The sequence below is a fragment of the Malaclemys terrapin genome, chromosome 13 (genome assembly GCF_027887155.1).
Source record: "Malaclemys terrapin pileata isolate rMalTer1 chromosome 13, rMalTer1.hap1, whole genome shotgun sequence".
Classification (NCBI taxonomy): domain Eukaryota; kingdom Metazoa; phylum Chordata; order Testudines; family Emydidae; genus Malaclemys; species Malaclemys terrapin.
Window position 1 is genome coordinate 39,852,206 of NC_071517.1, and position 14,624 is coordinate 39,866,829.

At 49.5% G+C, this 14,624-nt stretch overlaps 2 protein-coding genes across 3 annotated transcripts in view; one reads left to right on the forward strand and one right to left on the reverse strand.

The window, feature by feature from the left end:
* Positions 1 to 14,624, reverse strand: part of LOC128847462 (zinc finger protein 345-like) — a 430,467-nt gene that overhangs the window by 23,227 nt on the left and 392,616 nt on the right. The gene's annotated exons all lie outside the window — the stretch shown is intronic.
* On the forward strand, positions 3,078 to 13,973 carry LOC128847467 (zinc finger protein 501-like). 2 transcript variants are annotated; one of them, XM_054046905.1, is made up of 6 exons: positions 3,078 to 3,103; positions 3,199 to 3,262; positions 10,809 to 11,001; positions 11,529 to 11,655; positions 12,258 to 12,371; positions 12,697 to 13,973. In XM_054046905.1, exons 1-6 carry the CDS (start codon positions 3,082 to 3,084, stop codon positions 13,971 to 13,973), a joined length of 1,797 nt encoding a protein of 598 aa, XP_053902880.1. In that variant the 5' UTR covers positions 3,078 to 3,081. The 2 variants fall into 2 exon arrangements, with proteins under 2 accessions (XP_053902880.1, XP_053902881.1); XM_054046906.1 differs by lacking the exons at positions 3,078 to 3,103; positions 3,199 to 3,262 and adding an exon at positions 5,081 to 5,123.

Consider the following 14,624-nt stretch of genomic DNA (forward strand, 5'->3'; position numbering starts at 1 on the left):
TAGAGGATAGCTTTAAGAAAAAAGCTTTTAGAAAAAGACCATAACCCTTAGTATATTGTTAATCGTTAATTACTCTCACCATCGAAAAGGTATGCCTGATATCCAGCCTGAATTTGTCTAGCTGCAACTTCCAACCCTTGGCTCATGCTCTACCTTTCTCTGCTAGACTGAAGTGCCCATTATTAACTATTTGTTCCCCATGTAGATACTTACAGTCTATAACCAAGTCACTTCTTTCCTTCTTTTTGTTAAGCTAAATAGATTGAGGTCCTTGAGTCGATCGCTATAAGGCATGTTTTATAATCCTTTAATCAGTCTGAACACTCAACAGTTTATCAATATCCTTCTTAAACTGTGCACACCAGAACTGCACACAGTATTCCAGCAGTGGTTGCACCAGTGCCAAATACAGAGATAAAATAACCTCTCTACTCCTGCTTGAGATTCCCCTATTTAGGCATCTGGTCACCCTATTTCTGTATGCATTTCCCCAGGTTTTTTTGTAAAAATCAAAACTGAACTGCCCCAGAAATTCTGGCATGTGGAATCATCATGAAACTCGCATGGCTCCAACCCTGCCGATGAACCTTTAGATCCACTGCACAGACTTCTGCCACTTGAGCTAATGGAGTAAGTGATGGCAGAGGGAGTAGGTTGTCATCCTATATGTGATAGACCAGCTCTATAGGGGGATGAGACACTTTTTTTGCCACTGCGTTTCACAGATATCTGCTGACAGAAGAGGAACTGTGAAACTCAGGAATCCTGGGTCTATTCCAGGCTCCTGAGTGGCGTGGTCTCTAGTAGTCAAAGACCCTTCTTCCCCGTCCCCTCCAGTCTATGTCTATCCTATTGCTGTCTAACCTGCCCCAGCTCCTCATCTGATTTCAACTGCCCCCCACTACCGCTCTGGATTCCTTGTCCCAGTTTCCTGGTCCTGTCTCACTCTCCTCTCTCCCCGCCCCCATCCCTCAGATGGGATGTTCGTTCCAGACTGGCAAAATTATAAGGCTTCCCAACATTTCAACATTTCCCATTCTAAATTTTTGGTTGCTTAACTCTAGGCTAGCTCTGCCTACAACAAAGCATATTCAGAACCTCTGATTAAAGGGATTATAAGTGTAGCAACCTCCATTATAGCTAGTCACCAAGGATTGAACCCGAGCCATCCAGACTTAAAAGCATGAGCTTCTACTACTTGAGTTCAAGATATAACTCCCTTAGCTGGTAGCTATACAGTTATCCTCTAAAAATCCAGCAGAGGAGGGCACAAACACATGTTGGACAGTGAATTACAAAAGTGCCAAATATAATTATTAGACCTGCAATACTTTTCACAATGAACATCAGCGGGGGATAAACTGGGAGTTTAAGAATATTTGGAAAACAATTTTAGAATAACATTCAGTGCTGTGGTTTAAAAGAAAAAAAACTGTTAAAACTCATAACTTAGCAGTATTTAGTGTTTGAAAAAAAAAAACAATTTTTAGGAGTTATGGGATACAAGTTAAGAATGTTGAAACAGGAAGATGTTATGCTTAGTTACCACTTGGGTAAGGCGGCGTGCTATGTAATACTTGCAAGATTTCACTGTAATGTTTTACAATATATAGCAGTGCAATGCTGATTCCATTGATATTGTTGAGCAATTCATGCTGATTTTATTTCAGCCCACATCTTAATAGTTTTCAATACTATAGATCACAATTTTCAGCTCAGTTGGTCTGAACATGCAGAGCTTTAAAACTGCTATGCTCTAAACTGTATATTAACTACAGTTTTATAAACCTGCATGTCCGAGAACTGTGTGCCACTACTACTAGACGGTGGCACAAGGCAATTCAGTGTGAACCACAGAAATGTAGGACTGGAAGGGACATCAACAGGTCACCTAGTCAAACCCCTGCACTGAGGCAGGACTGAATAATAACAACACTAGACCATCCTTGACAGGTGTTTGTCTAACCTCTTAAAAAACTCCAATGACTGCTATTCCATAACCTCTCTAGGTAATTTGTCCAGTGTTTAACTACCTTTACAGTTAGGAAGTTTTTCCTAATGTCTAACCTAAATCTCCCTTGCTACAATTTAAGCCCATTGCTTCTTTTTCCTGCATGTCCTGAGTGGGACGGGGGTGAGTCCAGGCAATGGGAGTGGGAGGAGGGAGGTCGAGGAAGTCGGTGGGTGTGTGGGGATGGACCAGGGGAAGCAGGGTGGAGGAACTGAGGGGGACAGGACTGGGACTGGGGGAGTCTGGCGGGCTAAGGGGGATGGGACAGGACTGGGATGGGGGGAGCAGGGTAGGGGTGAGGGGAGTATGAATGGGACAGGGTAGAAAGCTGTGTAGAGTGGGGCGGGGCGGGGGAGACAATGGGGCTGGGCTGGGCTGGGGAGGGTCGGGGGGTTGGGGAGAGGGACAGGGTCTGGAGGGGATGAGACAGAGGGGAGCAGGACTGGAATGGGGGGAAGTTGAGGGGGTGGGACAGCAAGGGGAGCGATGGGGGTGGGATGACGGGAGAGGCTGAAGAAGAGATTTGGGGTAGGGCAGGGACTGAGGGCAGTGGGTTCAGGGTGGGAGGTACAGGGGGGACTGCGGGGGAGGCTGAGGGAACAGGGTCAGGGTGGGGGCTGAGGGCAGTGGATGGGGTCTACACTGGCACCTCTCAGCATTGCTGTGCCGGGCGGCAGACCTGCGCCAGCTCTACCCTGGCAATGGAAGAGTCCTCAGTGGAAACGCAGACTTCATGACACAGACCCTCCTCGTCACTTCAAACCTGATGCTCCTCTGGTCAGTCGCTAGGCTCTTGTCACTTTCAAACCCAGGCAGGGTACCTGGATCTTTTTCAGTTCTCAGGTTAAGAAAAGCCTCTGCATTTTGTGAGGGCTTCAGCATTCACATTCCTACTTGACAAACTGTCTGCCTGACACATTGCTCCCAGGGCATTCATCTTTATTCATTATCGGCAGGTCCATCAGATTAAGGAGCAACACAGTAGAAGGCAACACAATGGTGTCAAGGATTTTTAATTTTTCAAACCACTTTGGCCTCAACAGGGATAACAGCAAATCTGGACAGAGCAGATGGGTGTCAGGATGGGTTTAGGTATTTATTTATTTATTTTTTTAAGTGAAAATGTTTGGGTCTGAGCAAAGGCTGCAAACTTCCCTTTGGAAACCTCTGTTGATCTTTTGCCTCAGGGGCTAACGACAGCCTGGAATCGGACAGCCTGGAATCCGGGACAGATTTCCACATCCATGCAGGGTGAGATGATCGGAGGGAGGGAAGGGGAAGGACTGTGGGGGAGGCTGTTGGAACAGGCGCAGGGACTGAGGGCAGTGGATTGAGGGTGGAGGGCACAAGGGGGACACTGCTGGGGAGGCTGAGGGAACAGAGTCAGGGTGGGGGCTGAGGGCAGTGAGTTGGGTGAGATGATCGGGGGGGAGGGGAGGGGCTGTGGGGAAGGCAGAGGGAACAGGGTCAGGGTGGGGGCTAAAGGCAGTGGATTGAGGGTGGGGGGCACAGAGAGGACACTGCAGGGGAGGCTGAGGGAACAGAGTCAGGGTGGGGGCTGAGGGCAGTGTGTCGGGTGAGATGATCAGGGGAGGGGAGGGATTGTGGGGGAGGCAGAGGGAACAGGGTCAGGGTGGGGGCTGAGGGCAGTGGATTGAGGGTGGGGGGCACAGGGAAGTCACTGCGTGGTAGGCTGAGGGAACCGGGTTCGGGTGGGGGCTGAGGCCAGTGGGTCTGAGGGGAGTCCCCCCTAGAGGGACCTGCCAGGGGGCCAGGTGAGCCCAGCAGTGCTTACCTGGAGCGGCTCCCAGGAAGCATCCAGCAGGCAGGTCCCGCTCTGGCTCCTAGCCTAGTGGGGTCGCTTCACTGGTGGGTCGGGTCGGGTGTAGCGACGGAAACCGCACCCAGTTGCAAAACAGGAGGGTTTCTATACGTGCCGTCACACCTGCTATTGTGGCTGGGGGTTAGGGTGTGGGAGAGTAGGTCTCTAGTGGGTCTGGGGGGTGGTGCTGTGCAGTGGGGGTTGGGGAGAACTGTGTGTGTTCGAGGGGCTGTGTAGTGGGGGAGATCAGTGTGTGTTGGGGTGCTGGGAAGTGTGGGGGCTCTGTGCGGGGCACTGTGCAGTTGTGGCATTGGGGGGCACTGGGCAGTGAGGGAATCTGTGGGGGGGCTCTGGGCGGGGAGGTACAGGGCACTGTGCAGTTGTGGGAGGGCTGTGGGGGGTCTCCAGCTAGGGGGCCTGGGCAGTGAGAGGATCTGTGGGGGGATTCTGAGTGGGTGGGGGAGTGGTCTGTGGGAGGGCACTGGGCATGGGGGTTTGTGGGGGTCTCTGGGTGGTGTGGCACTGGGCATAGGGAGTCAGAGGGGTGCTGGGCAGGGGGGTAGCACAGGGGCTTGGGGGATGACAAGAGGCGGGGGCAGCCTTTGACATACTCGTGGGGCCCCCGTGGAAAACTGCCCCACTTGCCCCCGCCCCGGGCAGCCCTGGCCCTGGCCCTGCAACACTTGTATAGGATAGAGAGGAGCTGCGGTGATTAAGCTTTGATAGGCTAGGAATTGGAGACCTGTGCCTTTAACACCCCAGTCCCAGGAACCCGCCCTCTGCTCTGGGGCTGACATGCAGCGTCCTGTGAGCAGAAAGAAAACCTCCTCTGCACCCCCGACACCCCTAGATTAGCGAGCACAGTGGGTGCCTCATCCCAGGGGGTCACTGTTCCCCCCTCCCCCTCCCTAAGCGGGGGTTTTGTCCCTGCACAGGGTCTGGCAGCGTCTCCACCCCCCCCCGGGCTTAACCCCGGCTCCCACCCCCGAGTTTTCCCCTTCAGCCCCTCTTCTGCTGCTAGCTACAGTAGCTTGAGCCTTCCCGCCAGTAAATTACTGTCTCCTGCTCAGACCCTGACAGCCCCACCCCCGCTGCGATTTGCCCCCTTAATCCTTTAAACTCCTCCAAAGAGGAGGCAGCAAATCCTAGGCAGAAGTAAGGGCAGAGAGAGGGCAGTGGCTACAGCGAAGGGTACTGGGCATGCTCAGTTCGGTGCGCATGCTCAGTACACCCAAGTAGGGCATTGGGAGCGAGAGCTGTGTGTGTCGGTTCACCCCGCTCGCAGGGAAGGTAAGAGACACCGGCCCCGTCACCCCCGGGCTGCTCCCAGCGGAGCTGGCTGCGATTCCCTGCCCGGGGCCCGGGAAAACTGCCGCCAGCTCCCGGTGTGTGCGGGGCGGGGGAGCCCGGCCGGGCCGTGCTGGGGCTGGGACAGAGGCATGTGGGGGCGGAGGGGGGGGGAGCCGGGGTGCGGGGGGTAAAACACCCCCCGATGGGGTGAGCCAGCTGCAGTGGTTGCAAAAATAAGGGGGGTGGGGCAGAGGGGCTTTTCCTGCCCCCTTGCCAGGATCTCAGCTCCCATTTCCCAGGGCCGTGTCCTTAAAGGCCCAGTGCATCGCAGAGCCTGGACAGGGCCCCTCTCCTGTATAAGATGCTACTGAGCTGATAAACGAGACTTGGTCCAGGGAAATATTTACAGCCCCCCTCCCCCCCCCACGAAAAAATATCATTGTCACAGGTACTTACTTTTAGTGTTTAAAATAATCCAGTTCACAGTTTCTATGTCTGTGTAAAGCCGCCCAGCGCTTCATAAATGTGTCTTAGCCAGGGTGCCTGGTCCCCTGCGTTTGACTCCCCTGGGAATCCAGTCTGTGCAGTCTCATCCCTTTAAATTAGTTCCTTTAAAAATATTATTCATATTACTCAGAGCTCTTCATCCTAAACTTCATTAACATTGTGCAGAGGGACATCATTGTGCCATGGAAATCATATTCTTAATAGCAAATAATCATGGGAAATATTAACAGTTGCTAGTAGCTTGACAATCACATCTCAGGGTGATACTGTTAACAGTTCCTGTTTCTATTGCACTATTGTAATTTGAGTTCAGTGCTGACTGATTTAAATACATAAATAAATTTTGTTTTTCTTTTATTACCTTGTTGTGTCTGGCCCTTTGAGGCGTACTAGCTTCATGCTTTTACAGCTTCCCTTTCCAAAGGATCCATATATCTAGAATGGCCGTACAATCCTGTAACATTCGATGCCATTTTGCACTTAGCTGTACCTTAACCAATCATTTTACTAAAATTTTACTAACCAATCCTAACATTGTAACAAAATTCTCCATCGAACCATACCCCACTCCCTTAATTAGTTTACACCTACCAAAATCAATTATGTAACAGACAAAAACAATCAAAGAACCAGACAGAGATCATACAGACAAACAAGAGGGAAGTGGGGACGATAGAGACAAAACAATAAAGAAATGACAGGTTTCAGAGTAGCAGCCGTGTTAGTCTGTATCCGCAAAAAGAAGAACAGGAGTACTTGTGGCACCTTAGAGACTAACACATTTATTAGAGCATAAGCTTTCGTGGACTACAGCCCACTTCTTCGGATGCATATATGCTTATGCTCTAATAAATGTGTTAGTCTCTAAGGTGCCACAAGTACTCCTGTTCTTCTTTTTAATAAAGAAATGAGGATTTCCCAACCACAACTATTGATAAGTGGTTTGGAATGCTACCAAACTCAGTTTTCTTTAACCATTTTAAGATCTGTTTCTTTATCTGGTGATAGTGGGGGCTATTAGGACAGGGTCTCCTTTTTAACAGCCTGATACTGCATTGGTTTAATGCAATTTAGAAGGAATGTGATCATGTGACTTCCTGCTTCTTAGCTCAGGGCTCCTGCTCTCCTAATATGGCTGCAGACAAAGGCCATAGGCCTCACAATATGGCTACAGGAAAAGGCCTTATCCTTACAGGAGCAATCAGTGGAATCCCTCATTCACGGCATCAGGAAGGGAATTGCACTCGATGCAGTAACTGGTCACAGGGATGGTAAGAGATACAAGCAATGGTAGCCCCTCTGCCCCATGGGGTAGGAGAGCATGAGGCACTGAACATTTTTCCTGGAACTGGTGAAATGAGCTTTGGGGGTGAGCAGGGGACTAACCCCTCAGGGATCAGAAGCTACAAGGAAAATATCCACAGGCACCCGGGCTGCCCAGGGCCCTGGTCTGATTTACGTGCAGGATTCAGATCTCAGCCACGCTGGTGACAAACCAGAGTCACTGCTGGGTATGAAGTATCAGGGGGTAGCCATGTTAGTCTGTATATACAAAAACAACAAGGAGTGTGGTGGCACCTTAAAGACTAACAGATTTATTTATGCATCCAAAGAAGTGAGGTTTTTACTCACGAAAGCTTATTCCCAAATAAATCTGTTAGTCTTTAAGGTGCCACCAGACTCCTTGTTGTTTTTGCTGGGTATGGCAGGGGGTAAGTGTAGATGGGCCAATGGGATCAGCCTCTGCCTGCCGTTACCAGTTTTGCCCATTACTTTGGTGTACACTCATTTATTAGGGTTACTTTTCGGGGGGGGGGGGGAATTCTGTAATTCTATCAATGTACTGCTTGTGTCACCTGTGTTCTCATAGAGTGCTCTACTTCTCTCTGCTACAAGTCCCCTCCCAATGGAGCTATCCTGCAGGACATAGGTTCCCCAGGGCTGGGTTCTTCCAGCCCCAGAATCAGATGCGCGCACGCACACACACACACAGGACCGGGTTAATCAGCACTCCCAAGCTGACCCCTTTTATATCCCTGGACTCAGCAGGCTGTGTTGAGCAGCACTTCCAAGTTCCCACCCTCGTGCCCCAGGTTCAGCACGTCCCTGTCTCCACTTTCACGTTACAGTCGTTCTGGTAGTAACCCACTTGATGAGCAAACCCCACAGGATTTTTGGGTGCTGCAGGGATCTTTAGTTTATGTATGAGAAGGAGCATTGCTGCAGCACAACTGGGGTAGCCACAAACACCCACGGGCAGTGACGGGGCGGGTGGGGAGAGGGAGAGTGAAGCAACCAGCTTAACCATGGAAGTTATTTATTGCCAGGTAATAACCATACGGGAGCCAAACAAAACAGTTATAATATTAAATCTAACTTAATTTTGATTATAAAAGTCAGGTTTAGAAAACTGTAACTGATGACACAAGTCAGGGTCAGAAGGCTATACCGAGAGAGAGACAGAGCTGGGTTCTCACCACTCCATGATGCTTTAATCGATCGGGGCTCCCAGGTGATGGTGGTAGCTGAGGGTCTGGAGTGCTGGAGACAGGCAGAGCCCCCAGCACGATCAGTCAGGAGAAGATGAAGTCCCAATGGAACTGATGCAGATTTTGGATCCAGGCATCAGAGCACTTACTTGAGCGTGGGTAGGGGGTTTTGTAGGGAAACAACAATGGTCCAAGGGAGATCACTAGATTTGTTTTTGTGTAAACTGATGGCTCAAGAGCATATACCAAAGTTGTTTTGTTCAAGCTAGACAATAGGAACTGACCATTCCTGGTTATGGGTGGTGTTCCTTCCAGGGAGCTCACAATGCAATTAGGCAGCATCAATATTTTGGATACCAAAAAAGGATTTATTAAAGCTATTGTAAAAAAAATTACATAACACACAGGTTAAGAAAAGAGTGTGTGTACATCTGGGTTTAGTGCTCAGATTATCCACAAATACAAAGTTCATTTTAAAAGTCAAAGATAATGAAGTACATAATTAGCAATAACTCAAATTTAGGGGAATACATTTAACAATACAGTTTAGATATTAGAATCCGAATACTTGGGTAAGTCACTCATGAAAAGTTATACGGAGAGTTGTTTGTCAAAGCAAATATATCAATGAGCCTAAATTGTCTCTCAGTAATTGAGAATTTGCAGGCGTGGATTCATTAACATCTGGAGCAGAGACTCCCCCATGATGCATTGCTTCCTTGTTTTTCTGGTCCCAGAGTTCAGTGCAGTTCTTGCCTTGGAATCTCTGTTCTCCAGTCTGTATGCTAATGGAGGTGCCGCCCTGTCCCATCTTCTCTGTAAATGAGGCTAGGGGAGTTGCCTTAATCCTGTCACCCTTGTCTGGAGGGTTTAAGTGTGTCTCCCATGACCCTTTCATTGTTTTCTTATAAGTCTTTCTTCTGACTTGGTTCAAGCAGAGGCTGGAGTAGGGTGAGCAGACAGCAAATGTGAAAAATCGGGACAGGGAGTGGGGGTAATAGGCGCCTATATAAGAAAAATACCCCAAAATCAGGACTGTCCCTATAAAACCGGGACATCTGGTCACCCTAGGCTGGAGGGGCGGGGTCCTTGATGAGTCAAACAGGCTGCATACTGTGCCCTGGTTAGCTAACACTGGCTGTCCCTGGGGGCTGGGGGTAGAGTCCAGGGCAGCTAGTTAATCGGGTGTTGCCACCAAAGGGCTTTGGTTATTGCTAAGGGAGAGGAGGCGGCGGGTGTGTGTCTCTTCTCAGGATATTAGAGCTCTGGAGTTGAGCTCCCTGGGTCCGAAGCTGCTGCCTCCTGCATTTTGGTCTGGGAGCCCAAACCTAGAAGCTGCTTCTTACCCAGGAGAGGAGAGACCTTTGTTAAATCCCCTCTGTGTCCAGCCCAGGTGGGGACTTGCTGTGGTGGCTGGAACCAGCCCCTGGTGCAGCCCCGGGTTCTGCACACACCAGCCCCCGAGCCGCAGCCTGCAGGTGATGGAGAGACCTGGGGGTAAAGGGCTGGGACTGGGCAGGAAAGTGACTCAGCACAAAGGGCCCCTTTCAGGGACTGGCTGGTGAGTTTGGCCTACATGGGGAGGGGGCTCCCTGTGTGTCTGCGAGTCCCAGAGCTGCTGCCCCCATGGACACAGCCAGGTTCAAACCCCTGTTAGCAGTGGCAGTGACTGAGCTGCCTAATCATAGAATCAAAGAATATGAGGGTTGGAAGGGATCTCAGGAGATCATCTAGTCTAACCCCCTGCTCAAAGCAGGACTAATTCCTAACTAAATCATCCCAGCCAGGGCTTTGTCAAGCCGGGCCTTAAAAAACTCCAAAGAAGGAGACTACACCACTTCCCTAGGTAACGCATTCCAGTGTTTCACCACCCTCCTAGAGAAAAAGTTTTTCCTAATATCCAACCTAGACCTCCCCCACTGCAACTTGAGATCATTGCTCCTTGTTCTGTCATCTGCCACCACTGAGAACAGCTGAGCTCCATCCTCTTTGGAACCCCCCCCCCCTCAGGTAGTTGAAAGCAGTTATCAAATCCCCCCTCATTCTTCTCTTCAGGAGAATAAACAATCCCATTTCCCTCAGCCTCTCCTCATAAGTCATGTGCTCCAGGCCCGTAATCATTTTTGTTGCCCTTCGCTGGACTCTTTCCAATTTTTCCACATCCTTCTTGTCTGGGACCAAAAACTGGACACAGTATTCCAGATGAGGCCTCACCAACGTCTAATAAAGGGGAACGATCAAATTCCTTGATCTGCTGGCATGAGAGCAAAGGCCCAGGACAATGGTGCAGTCGCCGGTTCTCCTAAGGGAAAAGGATAAAAAGGGACAGAGGAGAGACTGGAAGGGGAAAACTGGAACAATAAAAGGGAGAGGGTGGTTCCCAGATCCCAGAACTGCCCAGATCCATTCCCTGCATCCCCCTGGGAACAAGGGGAAGAGCTGAGAGAGGAAAAGCCAGTTCCTGACTTGGCTGAACACCACACTACTTGGGGGGGAAGGGGAGAGTTAGAGGGGTGACACGACAATGTCAGGGGGAATCCCCCAAGGTGGCTCATTTGGTTCTGCTCTTTTTCCAGCATTGGGCTCAGAGACTCTCTTATGGGAAGAGTTTAAAAGTGCCCCTTGGGGTTTAGTTCTGCTGGGAGGGCCCTGGCCTGGGTGTTAATGAACTAACTGGGTTTCTTTCCAGTGTGGAAGAGTCCAGAGCATCTCTCTGCAGGACGAGAACCTGGGGGAATCAGGCTGTAACATGCCCTCAAGCCCCTTTTGAAACCTTCCCAATCGCCCCCGACAGGCTGAGGAATCCCATCCAGATTTCACTCAAGATCGTCCCATCTTCCATTGGACAGGGAAGGGAAATGGCCGTGATGGAGTCAGCTCAGGTAGCGGATTTTCAGGGAGCTGCTGGACGGCGGGAGGGAGAGGCAGGGAGGAGACAGGGTGTGATAAACCTGCTGATTTACTGAGTAGGAGAGGGCATACCACCATTTGTCAAAGAGGTCATAACCCTCCTGGGCAGTGCTGGGAACATTTTCCAGACTCCCAGTGCTGGAGCCTGAACCCACTGCCAGAGGCTGCTGTGAAATATGAAGGGAAGCTTTTGGGATTCCTGTCCCTGTCCCTGGCTCAGTGCTCTGCTTCCCATATCAGCCTGTGGCTGGCAAGTGTGTGGTAATTGGTAAATGAGAAGACCCTGCCCTCCTCCATCTGCTGCGGGGGGGACTAGGAAGTCTCACCTTCTCCCTGCCTCATGAACACTCCTGGCGCTCTGAGCAGGGAGGGGGTGGGATTCTGCTACTCTGGTCCTCCCAGAGCTTACAAGAAGTTTTTTTTCTTTCTTCCTCTCCTGTGACTAGTGGGATTGTGGCTGGGGCAGCAGGGGCTGAGTGGGGGTCTCTTGTTGTTTCAGTTGCCGGTGACCTTCGAGGAGGTGGCTGTGTATTTTACCCAGGGTCAGGGAGCTCTGCTGGACCCCAGTCAGAGAGCCCTCTACAGGGACGTCATGCAGGAGAACTATGAGATGGTGACCTCGCTGGGTAAGGGATTCCTGTCCCCTCGGTTATTAGAAGCCGTGAGGTCTTCATTTCTGACTCTGGTCAGGTTTTTCCCTGGTCAGTTAGATTGGAGGGGAATGGGTTCCAGAATGTGCAGCTGCCACGTGAGAGGGACTTTCATTGGGACACGGGTATCAAAACCTAATGGACATGCGAAACCATGCCTACCCCTCCAGCATTCGGGGGGCAGAAGTCATTCATTGTGCTGTCTGTATTGTTTCTTACTGACGCACAAAATCCCTCTTCATTTCCCTTCTTGGGAATAGCTCCAGCCCTGGGGAAGACTCTGGGCTCTGCAGATTTAGAAATAGGAAATGGTCTAACTCCAGAGCTGTGTGCGCGTCAGCAAGGCCCAACAGCACATAGATCCTGGGAACTCCTTGTGAGGGCGTAAAAATTCCCCCCACCTCCCCAGACGTCTGCTTCTCCCAAGAGGGCTCAGTGATCATGTTCCCGTGCTGTTGGATTCCATGTTCCCCCAGCAGATCACGGGGAGAGGTACCACTCACAGAATGCCCTTTGTGACAGAGAATCTTCCAATCCTCCATGTGCCCCGACCTTGTCTCTTTTCACTCCCTGTTCAGGATTTCCCATTCCCAAACCTGAACTGATCTCCCACCTGGAACGAGGGGAAGAACTGTGGGTCCCGGATCTCCAGGTCTGTGAGGAAAGAGAGATCCTGAGAGGCAATCGCACAGGTGAGGACTGAAACAGAAACCATCTGGTGAATGAAGGAAAAAGCTGAGAATCCCAAAAATATGCTGTGAGTAAGAGCCCTTAGTTCTTCCTCACCTCAACCAGGGCTGTAGTCAACAGATACCATTCACGGCTTCCCAACCATCCTGTTAGCTGCAGGAGTTTCCTTCCCAACTTTCCATCCCTGGGAGTGTTTGGGTGGGATCTGGAGGCAAAATCCAGTTGCTCAGTCTTCACAATGTTAGCATATTGGGTTTTCCCTTGGTGCTATTCCTCTTTCTCCCCAGCACAATGACTCTTGTCTGTATTGTCTCTATCTCCCAACAGGTGATGAGACAGTGGATGAGAAGAAGAATGGGAATCATCATGAGGAAGTTCCTGGGCAAGTGGAACCACAGGGGACCGTTGTGGGAAGTGCTGAAGGGAGTTTATCCCAGTGCTTGGAAGAGGGAGAAGCCTGGGGAAATTGGCACAAGTCAGAGAGGCGAATGAAAAACCACCCAAGGAAGAAAGTGGATGAATCTATTATATGTAGGGGAGGAGACAAGGATCCCACAGCCCAGCAGACAAATCCTAAGGAAGAGAAACCCTATCAGTGCCTCGAATGTGGAAAAGGGTTCATTTTCAGATCACTGCTTGTGACACATCAGACAATCCATACTGGAGGGAAACCCCTTCAATACTTGGCCCATGGGGAAAGCTTCAATAACTGCTCAGATCTTAATAACCATGGGAAAAGCCACATGGGAGAGAAACCCTATCAATGCCTTGAATGTGGAAACTGTTTGAATTGGAAATCAGAATTAATTACACATCAGAGAATCCAGACAGGGGAGAGACCCCATAAGTGCTTGGATTGTGGAAAAAGTTTCATACAGAGGTCACACCTTGTTAAACATCAGGCAATCCACACAGGAGAGAGACCACATAAGTGCTTGGACTGTGGGAAAAGTTTCATACAGAGGTCAGACCTCACTAAACATCAGGCAATCCACACAGGAGAGAAACCACATAAGTGCTTGGACTGTGCAAAAAGTTTCATACAGAGGTCACACCTTATTAAACATAAAGTAATCCACACAGGAGAGAGACCCCACAAGTGCTTGGACTGTGGGAAAAGTTTCATACAGAGTTCACACCTTATTAAACATAAAGCAATCCACACAGGAGAGAGACCCCACAAGTGCTTGGACTGTGGGAAAAGTTTCATATGGAGGTCAGACCTTCTTAAACATCAGGCATTCCACAGAGGAGAGAGACCACAGAAGTGTTTGAACTGTGGAAAAAAATTCATATGGAGGTCAGACCTTGTTAAACATCAGGCAATCCACACAGGAGAGAGACCTCACAAGTGCTTGGACTGTGGGAAAAGTTTCATACAGAGTGCACACCTTATTAAACATAAAGCAATCCACACAGGAGAGAGACCCCACAAGTGCTTGGACTGTGGGAAAAGTTTCATACAGAGGTCAAACCTTCTCAAACATCAAGCAATCCACACAGGAGAGAGACCACAGAAGTGCTTAGCCTGTGGAAAAAATTTCATACGGAGGTCACACCTTGTTAAACATCAGGCAATCCACACAGGAGCTAAACTTCTGTGACACTGGGAGAGAAAGGGTTAAGCAACTTGCATGTAATAGAAACAGTTCAACCTTTAGAGACATGTTAAAAAAGTGTGTCCATGTTAGATAAGTTTGAGCTTTGAAATGTAAACTTATTTGAAAGACCTGGAAGAAGATGGTAACTGTAGTAGTCTATAAAAAGCAACAAAGAGTCCTGTGGCACCTTATAGACTAACAGAAGTATTGGAGCATAAGCTTTTGTGGGTGAATAACCACTTTGTCAGACGCATGTGGTGGAAATTTCTAGGGGCAGGTATAAATATGCAGGCAAGAATCTGCCTAGCGATAACGAGTTTGTTCAATCAGGGAGGATGAGGCCATCTTCTAGCAGTTGAGGTGTGAACACCAAGGGAGGAGAAACTGCTTTTGTAGTTGCCTAGCCATTCACAGTCTTTGTTTAATCCTGAGCTCATTATGTCAAATTTGGAAATGAACTGAAGTTCAGCAGTTTCTCTTTGGCGTTTGGTCCTGAAGTTTTTTTCCTGCACGATCCCCTTTAAATTTGCTATTGTGTGTCCAGGGAGGTTGAAATGTTCTCCTACAGGTTTTTGTATATTGCCATTCCTAATATCTGACTTGTGTCCATTTATTCTTTTACGTAGGGATTGTCCAGTTTGGCCGATGTACATA

Bases quoted from the DNA above. Each gene is read 5' to 3' on its own strand.
- LOC128847467 (XM_054046905.1), top strand. From the start codon at position 3,082: ATGGGTGTCAGGATGGGTTTAG. The intron at 3,104-3,198 runs GTATTTATTTAT...CTTTTGCCTCAG, and splicing joins GGGTGTCAGGATGGGTTTAG to GGGCTAACGACAGCCTGGAA. The intron at 3,263-10,808 runs GTGAGATGATCG...GTTTCTTTCCAG, and splicing joins GATTTCCACATCCATGCAGG to TGTGGAAGAGTCCAGAGCAT.